This window comes from Solanum tuberosum, unplaced genomic scaffold (assembly GCF_000226075.1).
Source record: "Solanum tuberosum cultivar DM 1-3 516 R44 unplaced genomic scaffold, SolTub_3.0 scf00504, whole genome shotgun sequence".
Taxonomy (NCBI): Eukaryota; Viridiplantae; Streptophyta; class Magnoliopsida; order Solanales; family Solanaceae; genus Solanum; species Solanum tuberosum.
The window spans coordinates 1448-13114 of record NW_006239420.1 but is presented as its reverse complement, the minus strand read 5'-3'; the positions used below and the strand labels follow the sequence as shown (position 1 = coordinate 13114).

At 30.5% G+C, this 11667-nt stretch overlaps 2 protein-coding genes across 2 annotated transcripts in view; one reads left to right on the top strand and one right to left on the bottom strand.

Moving 5' to 3' along the window:
• Positions 1 to 1244, top strand: part of LOC102581615 (protein SULFUR DEFICIENCY-INDUCED 1-like) — a 5103-nt gene extending 3859 nt beyond the window's left edge. The window contains exon 4 of the mRNA XM_006364481.2: positions 703 to 1244. Coding sequence (XP_006364543.1) covers positions 703 to 1110 — 408 coding nt within the window. The 3' untranslated portion in view covers positions 1111 to 1244. The remainder of the gene's footprint in view (positions 1 to 702) is intronic.
• A 4467-nt stretch (positions 1245 to 5711) lies between these two features.
• On the bottom strand, positions 5712 to 9053 carry LOC107058365 (caffeic acid 3-O-methyltransferase-like). Its single transcript, XM_015303985.1, has 4 exons — positions 8624 to 9053; positions 7656 to 7966; positions 6936 to 7000; positions 5712 to 6052 (listed from the first exon to the last, which is right to left on the bottom strand). Exons 1-4 carry the CDS (start codon positions 9028 to 9030, stop codon positions 5753 to 5755), a joined length of 1083 nt encoding a protein of 360 aa, XP_015159471.1. The 5' UTR covers positions 9031 to 9053; the 3' UTR covers positions 5712 to 5752.
• Between the last annotated feature and the right edge of the window lie 2614 nt (positions 9054 to 11667).

Here is an 11667-nt window from a genome sequence, read left to right as displayed (position 1 = left end):
GTGGATACATATACATGTTCAGATACCCCATTACTAAAAATACAAACTCAGATCTTAATTAAGATTACTACTTATTGGATACACATGTTTCAAGGGCTATATCGAAGTAATATTGGTACTACCACATCAATGTCACAATAACCAAACAAAGCCTTAAAGAACACCAACAAACAAAAACTCTCTACAATACTCTCTTTGATCCTTTTGCTTTGTGGCATAACATAATCAAAACTAAGATTCATTTCTTTCGAAGACAAACAATCAAGACCCATTTTGAATTGAAAGTTTTCTCTCTAGCAGTTTCTTTGATTTGATCTCGTTATAAATGAACAATACAAAATAATATTTGGGTTTATGAGAATTTGTTGGTCATGGTGATGATATCTTGAGAAGAAGAGAGTAGATTAGCTATTGTTAGAATTAAATTGTATGGTGAAATTTGAGTGATAAATATGGGAGGGAGGATTAAGAGATAGTGGTTGATTTGGAGTGAAAGAGTTAATTATGCAGATAATTAATCAATCCTAGTTTTAAGGGATGTGGGTATCTAATTGTATCTTCAAATAATATATTAATAAATGATATAAAATATTAAAAGTGGTAATATATGTAATTGGTTGAAAGTAAAGATAATATTAGTATATATAGTAGTGATGTATGTCTAATAAGGTAGTTTATCCTAAATAAATTGTGCTTTTGTAGGGTAATTTGGGTTGGGCTTATATGCAAAAAGGAAATTTTATGGCTGCAGAAGTGGTGTACAAGAAGGCCCAAATGATTTATTCAGACAGCAACAAGGCCTGCAACTTGGCCCAATGCTTGATCAAGCAAGCCCGATATGATGAGGCCCGTTATATCCTCGAAGATGTTTGGAGAGGTAAATATTTAGGTTCTGATGATACAAAAACAAAGAATCGAGTCGAAGAATTATTGCTGGAATTGGACTCGAAGCAACCCCCACCTTTCTTGCAAAACATACCGGGCCTCGATTTGGATGATGATTTTGTAAATGGGCTTGACCATTTGATAAATGAATGGGCCCGGCCCAAATCAAGAAGGTTGCCAATATTTGAGGAAATCTCTACATTTAGAGATCAATTGGCATGTTGATGGATTTCTAGTTTTAGAATTTGGAGTTTATGGTTTAGATGTTAATATATGAAATAATAAGATGTACAAAGTAAGAGGCATGTAATATGTAAAAATTATATTGTAAATTATACCTTGAGGCAAAGTTTGAGAAATGTCGTAGTCTGTTTGATCAAGTTTTTTAGAAAATAAAAGTCCTTATTTTAAAGAGTTATGGTGTTTGACTAAATTTTTCGGAAAAATAAGTGTATTGACTAGTAATAGAAGCTTTTTTCAGATGATAATCAATATTGAGTTGCCCATTTTTTTACTATTTACCATGCATAAATATACTTTTAAAAAATTATCATTCATAGCTATTATTTAAGTTTTATAACGAAATACTTTGCTATAAAATAACTAGGGAGCTCATCCTTGACCCATTTTTCAGTGTGTCGATTCTCTGTTTTTCCCTTGTATCAATTCACATACAGTGATACGATACCTATACGTATCACTGTATTTTAGTGTATCACACTAAAATCTCATAAAATACAAGTGTGTGTATACTAAAATACAATGTCTTACAAGTGTATGTTGTATGTATCTTCCTCTTCTTCTTCATCATAATATTTCGTTGTATGAGAGAATTATGAATACAATATGTTGAATGAGCGCAAACAATCTATTGTGATTGTGTGCATTGATATAATGAAATTACGTATTTATTGTGTATACACGCTAATTGTATTCATTAATACAATTATTATGCATGAACAAATACAGTTGATACAAGTTACTCGCAATGAAAATTTCGTTATGAATGGTAATTATTGAAACAATAATTGCATTTTGTAAATAGCTAGTAAGATATAATAATTTCTAAAATTTTCTCAATTTTAAAAATGCAATAGGTTTATGGTACAAACTTAAAAGTTTAACCTGAACGTAGATCTAGAATCTACCTCCTTATAACAATACATGAAGGGTTCAGGAAAAAAAAGGTATTATTAAGATGAAATATTTTTGTCCATCTGAGTCATGTCATATATATATATATATATATAATGTCCATCGGTAGATGATAGGCTTACAACAAATTTTGTAGGTTCAGGTGAACTCAATGTTATAAGTCCAAATTATAAATGTAACCTATGAAAAAAAAAAAGAAGTTAGTTAAGATATTAGACTACCTTTTTCTGTTGTGGTAGATTAGTAGGTAACTTGCATTATTTTTTTAAGATTACAAAACTCACTTTATGAGTAAAGGTGAATTTAGAGTAGACTCAGTGTATCCAATTGAATCAAGTTATTTAGGCTTATTTGATTTTAAGTAAGATCATATCATATGAGTAGAGATGGATTTACGACAAATTTTGTAGGTTCAATTGAATCAAGCGTTATCGACTCGAATTATGTATACATTCATATACAACAATAAGAATTAAAAAATATGAATTTTAACTGATATTCATGTAACAACTATTTGATCATGCATCTCCTATTTCTGCTATACAATTTTCTATTAATAGCACACAATCTATATTATTTCCAAGATTATAAATCTTACATGTATCAAAAATTACTATAGATAACATTGTTGAGAAATATATATTAAGACCCTCGATGCAACATATAAGATCATATTAATTTTGAATTTATTGATTTTAAATTCTAAATTGGCTACTGATCATAATACGTGATTGTGTAGTGATATTCAAGGATGGAAAGTGCTGATTTCTGGATGAGTGGGTGTCACAAGCTAAGTAAGATTATGTATATTAAAGGAAAATGGACATATTATTAGCCATCAACATATATGTAACAACCCGTAACTAGAAAGGACTAGAAAAAAGTTAGAAAGTGGAAATAGTCATTTTTGGAAAGAATACAAAATTCTGGAAAATTTGTTAAGTATGTAAAGTTAGATTTTTGGTCAACTTCAAACCACCATAACTCCTAGCTCAAGATGAGTTTGGTGTGTTTCCAGATATCGAAGGAAAGATCTTGGAATAATCTTTCGAACGCCGCTGAGTTTGCTGGTTTCCGAGTTCGTATGAGTGAGATATGCCCATTTGAAGTTGGGCAGTTCAAATAAGGAAAGTCTAAAACCGGATTTTTGAAGGGTATTTTCGTCTTTTCCTTACCTAATTATTTTAATTCGTTTTTAGGAGTTTAATTGGGGTAAAATCATTTTAGTCAGTTTAGAAAAGTTGAAGTTCAGCTAGGGCTTGGAGAAAAGAGAAAAGAGGAGAAAGGAGAAGAAAGATCAAGATTTCGTCGTCTTCGTAAGGGATTGATTGCGGGTTTCATCAAGGATTTGATCCTACAAGGAATGTGAGACTTTCATAACGTTGGGTTCGTTCACCCAAGTGCCAAACATGTTTAATTCAGCATAAATTCGTTCTAAAGGATTGGAAGTTTGAATGTTCTTGATGGGTGTTCTTGAATTGTTTTGTTTCTTGAATTTGGGTTGAGATTGAGAAGTTTCTTGAGATTAGAGTGTCAATTCCTTGAGTTGTTAAGTTAGATCTTTGTGTATATGTTCTGGGTATCTGATTCTAAAGAGCATTTGAGAAAAGGGATCGAGTTTAGTCGAATTTAGATCAGAAAACGAGAAGAGAAATTTGTCAGATCGCACCTGGGGAGGGTCTGGCGTGGTGCGCCCCATCTGCGCCAGAGAGGCTGGAGCGGCACGCCTGCAGTGCGCCAGAAATGAGCCCCAGTAACTTGGGGCTGGTGCGGCGAGCCAAGGATGCGCCCGAATCGTCGTTTTCCACTCGTTTTTCGTCATGTAGTCCGTTTAAGTCCTTCTAAAGTGTACTAACACTTCCTATTGATTCTAACTACTCTAAATGACTTCTAAACATCTAGAAATCATCCAGAGACATGAATCATAACCTTGAATCCATAAATTCAAATTCAAGGAAAGTTAAGAGTCAAGTCTAAGAAGTTCTTAGAGTCTTTTCAAGAAGTCTTTTGCAAATGCTTTTAACTTTGTTTTAAGACTTAAGTTTTAAGTTAAGCAAAGAGTAAAGAGTTGAGTTCATTTCTTCAAAGATTATACGGGAACTAAGTATTCCCAAGAGTTTATTTGAACAAGAAAGGGAAACACCGATTTCCAAGAGAGCTTTTAAGCTAAGCTTTGAGTAATTATCTCAAATCAAAGAAAGAATTTTGTTTTTACAAACACATGAGCTAAATACATTTTGGGAGTAGTATTGAGCACCGATATGGGGACGCGAGTTCATAATAACTCAAGTCTCCATAAGCCATGTAGCCATCATGAGTAGTAAATGATCATACTTTTTAGATGATTCCTTAAGTACTTTTTAGCATAGACTAGTGGATCCACTTAGTTAAGGCATCCTATATGACGACAAAGTATAGGACAGTTCTGGCAGTGCGGGCAATATGTTGTATCACCACTTATGCTCATAGTAGTGGTTGTCGATTAGAGAAACTCCCACAGAAACTATATTACTTTATAATTATATGAGTAAGTTGAGTTGTTATCACATTTCTTTAACAAACTGAGTTGCTTTCTATTGTCTTAAAAGCTTTCTATATACTGCATGTGTATTGTTGCTTTACATTGAGTTAAGTTATTCATGAGTTGAGAAAAGCCAAGGTAAGTGTTCCTTTCTGATTCTTTTCAAGCCTATGTTATGTTTAGCATTCTAACTCGCATACTCGTACATTCAATGTACTGATACCAGTTGGCCCACATCATCTTATGATGCAGACGCAGGTAACCAGGATCAGCATCCAGCGCCTCGTTGATTAGGTTGAGCACTTAGAGTTAGTTGGTGAGCCTCCTTATTTTTCGGAGGGTCTTTTTCATAATTGTTTAGCTTTTCAGATGTTAGGATGATTGGCGGTCCTGTCCCGACATCTCTCTTTGTTTTAGAGGCTTCATAGACAGTTAGTAGTTAGTTATCTTTACATTAGTATTTCATATGTTAATACTTGAGTTGCCATTTTGGCCAAGTTGAATCTTTGACCTTTAAACGTTCTAAGTATTTTATTAAACAATTGAGTAGAGATGCATTGAATCCTTGTATTTATGCTTTTAAGTCTTCCGTTGAGTAAGTAAGTCAGGCCAAGGGTTCGCTTGGGACAGAAATGGTTCTCGAGTGCCAGTCCCGTCCAGGGTGTAGGCTCGAGACGTGACAATATATGTAGCATACCTTATTTTTTTTATATATATAATAGGAATAAGGTTAAAGTATTCCTAGATTATGACCGAAATTGCAGAGACACATCTTAACTAAAACTAAGGTCATTTTACCCTTTTACGTGACATCCAAATATCTCCCACACGTCTCAACTGTGTGGAGTCACGGAGTGTGCCACGTAAGCCAAAAGTGTATAAAATTACAAAAAAATAATGAGTTCGGGGGGGGGGGGTAATAGGATCTTAGTTTAGTTAAGATGCATCTTTGAGATTTTGGTCATAGTCTAGGGGGGTGCTTGAGCCTTATCCCTATATTAATAGTAAGTGTATTCTTCAAATTACTGACGTCTGACATTATCATGTTATGATGAGAAACAATAGAATCTATTCAAATAAGACAGTCAAAATATAATATTACAATACAATACGATATATTATGAAACGATATGTAACAAACTGTGCGGGGTAAAACATCCCTTATTTATTTTAAGGAATATAACAAAGTTACTACTTGTACAATTCCATAATCCAAATTAAAAATGCAGAATTTATGACTTTAAAACCAGAAAATCCAGATTTTTTTGCTAAAATTTCAAATTCTTCCATTGTTCTTTCTTTCCCTCCAGGAGTCACAACCATGAGAAACACATCAAGAAAAAATGCATTCTTGGAAAAGAAATCATTTGTTTGTGGATTATTTGGCTTTATATGTTCAACTAACACCACTTTACCAAAATTAGGTAAAGATTTCCAACAATTCTTCAATATCTTTATGCAATCATCATCATCCCAATCATGGATTACATGCTGCATTATAATAATTAATGTGTCAGGCGACTCAATAAAATTAATGGCTTAAAACCAAATATTAATAGGAGGACCACATAAAATTTATTTAATAAAACTTGTATATTATTTTGTTTGAATTTCTTTTATAATAGTGATGTTTTAGTCATCTTGTATGCACTTTCATCTTCCTTGCCTTGTTAGGAATTTTTTTGATGAACTTATGTTATGTATACTGATAATGTAAATAATTTTCACACCATTAAAATAAGTTGACCACGTCAAATTTGATATGGTAACTTAGAAAGAATTTTAAATTGTACACACTCAATTTACACTATGATGTCTTTTTCTTTTTAATTGGGTTATTAAGTTGTTTCACTTATAACTCATAGTCCGTCAGTTTATTTCTTAAGTAGTAATCTTCCCTTTCTTCCTTATTCATCATGCTGGCTTAAGACACATTTCATGGAGTTTTCAGTGACCCAGAGGTATAGCAAGAGGGTTCTTCCCTTAATAAAAAAGTATCAAGACCGGAGAATAAAAAAGATAGGTCTTAATCTTCTCGAAAGCACTTTGCATAGTCAATCTAGGGCATCATTATAGTTATTATTTAATTGATTTGATAGTGAAGAAATAGTTTTCTGCTACTATTGTATATTCCTAATTTTGATTTCCTTGACAAAACATAGTAAAAATAGATATTTTTTTCATTTTAATCCCTTTTAAATTTAATAAATAAAGAAAGAAATTAAATTTAAAATTTATAGTATAAAATAAATAAACTATCTCATTAAAGGTGAAATAAAATTTCTATTTAAATCATTTACAAATATAGTAATGCTATCATATTTTAAGACGGACTAAAAAAAAATCAAATAAATTAAAAAGAAATAATACTAACTTTCATGAAGATTACATCTCCTTGAGGAACACTTTGAAACATATCTCCTGAAACATGCTCAACCCCTAACAAGAAAGGAAATATATAACTCTGTCATCAACATTTTTTGATAATCTAATAAAAATGATAACTAATATATGCTATTATAAAAAAAAATACATTAACAGTATAAAATATTTGAAAAACAGTTTAAAATGCTCCTAACATATTGAAAATGACTTAAACTTGTCGTTCTTCTACTAGTTGGATCCCAACTGCACTTATTGTTAATTTTCAAGTTAAAAATATCCCCCTTCCATTGGATCGCAATTGCCCGAAAAATAAGTGGAAGGATGAGCATTTTAATTCAAAAACTAACATTAAAGGTCAATTGGGGTCCAATATATATATATGGAAGAGTAGCGCAATTCGATGCACAAAGCGTCCCACGTTTATGTAGGATTCTGAGAAGGACCACATCCCAACGGGTGTGATGTAGACAACATGTATCCTAATGTAAATATTAATGGTTGCTTCCACATTTCAAACTGACTTATAGCCTATAAGTCAAGCTATATGTCACATGAAAATAACTATATTGTTGTTCCAAGATTCTCCTTTAACAGATGGAAAAAAGTCATATTTACATTATAGACATTTTAACCACCCCACCCCCACCCCCCACCCTTTTTTTTTAACATATTCATACTGCCAGTATATATAACTTGACTTAAATCGTACCTGGATAAGCAGGAGCATCCTTGATGACATGTGGCAAATCAAAATTAACACCCTTAATATGAGGGTACTTTGAAACTATAGAAGCCATAGTTGAACCAAGAGCACCTCCAACATCTACCAATTGTTTTACTTCTTGAAAGCCATTATAGGTCTCAAGAATTTTAGTTATGGTTATCTTGTTCAATGTTTGTGTAGATTTATTAGTTACCTCAGCATATCTACTATTTTTTTCATGATATTCAAATACACCCATTCCATGTGCTTTGTTAAATGGTACTTCTCCTTCAAGAATTGCATCCTTCAAGTAAAACCTTACAAATCAAAGAAAAAAGTTTAAGTTTTATGCACTAATAGTTCAATCGATATTTAGAAATATATACTAATTATGTATGAAATATAAATATTATATGAATATTATACATACGGCTATACTATGTAAAAATTCTAAAATATTTGCAAATAACTCAAATATAATGTATCGTTTATTAATAACGTAGAATAAAGGGTAAATAATCTACTATAAGAGGTCAATTATATACTGACAATATAAAAATTACTTGTATTGTTAGTGTATCTTAAACCTTTTGAAAAGTATTAAATAAATTTGCATTATTGATGATTAAGATCATGAAGAAGACATGTGCATTAAAATATGAGTGAGATTAGCTAGTAATATGAAAAGTAACATGTCAAATACAAGACAAAAATCCCTTAGTCCAAATTTATGTATTATAGTTTGAATTTTGAGTGTTAATTTTTTTTTAATTTTGATCGTAAATTCAGACATACAATCTTTATTTTAAATAACGCAAAAAATATATTATAAGTCACTAACTATAATTGATAATTTAAAATATTTTTTAAAAAACATGAAAAGATTATGATGAAAAAACTCGTTTAATTCTCTAAATTCATATACCAACATATAAATTGAGACGGAAAGAGTATAAAAGAATGATAGTTTATACCAAGAATTAACCATGGCTTGGTCATTAAGGAAGAGAAATGTGGGAGCAATTGACACCTCATCTTTATTAGAGACAAGATTTCTACTCAAAGGTGTCAAACTATAAAATGGTCCATTTTCATTATCCTCTTTGCAAAGAGTAAATTTCAACAAAGATTGGTTTGCAAGAAAACACAAAATCTTTTCAATCATAATTGGAGCTTGAGGATTTTTTGTTGGAATTTTGGATGCAATTTGAGAAGAGGATAATTGTGCATTTAGTGATAAAATATCAAAAATACCAAGTTCCATAGTGACTTTCAAGACCATATTTAGGGCTAAACTAATTGGCAATTGCATAACACTTAGGATATCTTCTTCTTCTTTGGACATAATTTTCTTGCTTTGATCTTTTGATGATATTTCCATTTTCAAAATTTTGGGATTGATAATTGATGATGAAGTTGTTGAGGAGAATTGTTGGAAGACTTGTTCCTTTTATAGTAGTAGCTAGCAAATTTAATTTAATTTAATTTAATGGTGTGACATAATTATATACATATATATTATAAAATAAATTTTTGTTATGCCTCTTGAAGTTCTGTTCAAAATCTCTGTTTGAGAATTTATATAGAGAAGGATTTTTCGCAACACAATAATTCTTCTGTATCAACTTAGCTATCAGGTAACTATTTCATTTGTTTCTTATCAGCACAAATATCATGTAATTGAAAGATTTTCTCGCTGAGATTTGAAGTTGAAACCTCGTAGTTCCAAATCACACCCTAGGTACCAATGTTAAAGAATGTGTAATTTTTAAATAATTATATGGCATAAAATATGTATATATTATCTGTGTATATAAATTAAACTCCTATAAATATATAATTAGATGGAAATGATTTTGAAAAGAATCAAACAGACAAAAGGATTTTTGGGAACATGCTATGAATCTGATTATGGTATCTTTCAGCCATATATATTTTCAGATCGTGAAATTAATTTTATGAATAAGCAGTTATAGTTATGTGTTTGATTAAATAAGTGTTGAAGACTCAAAGTTGATAATAACAGTAATTTTTTTGTCTCAAATAATCAGTGGTGTTTCTTTTGCATACTCTTTAAAAGATCATTAATTAGGAGGAATTTTGACTATTTTACTTTTTTTTTAAAAATATAATCTCTATTCACCGAATATTTACTTTATTTTTGTGTCATCATCCCCACAATCGAAGTGTTTGTAGTCTTCAAGAACAATTACAAAAGAGTGAAATGGGAAAAAACAATTAATTTCATTTAAAAAATAAAAAATAATTTGAGACAATTATTTTTAGAAATCACAATAGATGAAGTAATAAAAAATAATAAGATCAAATCACCTTCCATATATTTGTTTGATTTCTTAATGATGCATTATTTAAACTTGTATAGATTAATTAAGTTGGAAATACTGTACTTTTTAAATGAGGTGAGATCAACAATGGGGTCAATGTGACTATGAAACTGATTTAAAATAAAATCTGCATCATATAATTGTTTTAAGGATTTTTTTAGGTTTAAATAAGAAAAAATAAATATAATATTCGAATTTTCTAAAAGTAATTTAGAAAAGTCGAATCAAAACGAACAATATCTTAACTAACTAAAGACATAATTAAAATGTTAGTCTATGGCCTTTGTGAGGTCACATGATTATGTAAAAAAACACAATAACTCATGGTCCCCAATTAGAATGACACCATATATTGTACAAATTTTCATTTTATTACTACCCAATTTGGTGTCCCTTAAAAAAAAATTAAAATAATTATTGTGATGTGCATATATTGTGGCAGGTAGTATTAGTAAAATGAATAAAATATTTAAGTATACATCTAACTCGTACAATTGAAAATAGATGGAGTGAAAGACTTATTAAAATCGAATCAAATATGAATCAACTCATATAATTAGCTTTGTGAAATGTCGATTGAAGGTGTTTGCTGCAACATTAGTTGTGTCCAGTGATAAAGAATGTTAATGTCATCGTCCATAAGCATTTCAAGCAATATTAGTTATCTCAAATTTATCTCCCTTTATAAGTCACGATTCGAAAATGAGTTTGAAACAAATGATTTTCCTAAACATAGGAGCTCGAAACATTCTAGCTCTTCATGACTAAATTTTTTTACAAAACATAGTCTAAAATGGGTATTTACGTTTTTCGTCACTGAACTCACTTTTAATTTGTACTATTTAGTATGAGAGAGATTTATCTGATAATAATCGACACGCTAGAAGTAACTTATTTATTCTACTTGCTATTGATTTTGAATTCTATTAATCTACAATAATTGATATAAAAATTATTGTCACAGTTAACATATCCAGAGAAAGTCTTAAATAATAAACTCTTCTATTTGACAATAAACAGTCAAAATATGAATAATTATACAAGTTGTCCTTCATACGCGTATATCATAATGTATATATCTTATAAGACTTATATCATGTTGTTCATCTTGTATTCCTAAGATACTTAGAACAAAACTTTGAAGAACTTGGTAAGACACAATAAAGTTTAAGAGCATTTTCACAACTAGAAAATTAAAACTAGTAGAGAAACTAGAATCAGAAACAGATTAGAAAAATATACGAAATAATTTTTCTTAAAGAAGAATTGTTGTCAATCTGTGTTTAAAAGAATACTTACTGATTCCAACAAACTTTGTAGAAACACGTGAAGAACAGAAGAACATAAATTAATTCACAAATCTAAAATCTGTAACACATACCAGAATCTGGAAAAACAGAAAGAAGATCAAGCCCACTGAATGCACAGTGTCCCCTTAAGGAAATTATTCCCCTCTAGTATCCGAGGTTTGATTTGGAATATGTCCCAGGATAAAATGATCTCAATCACTAGTGTATTGATCCCCAAAACGCTGATGTCAGCGAGCCACTCAACGGCAGTAAAGTAAACTTAGAATACTAGATTTAGTAGTAGAAGAAGAAGTCCAAAAATTGGTTCTATTAAAATGAGAGGAACTTTCTCAATTTATAGAAAACAGAGGGTAGTGTGAAAAA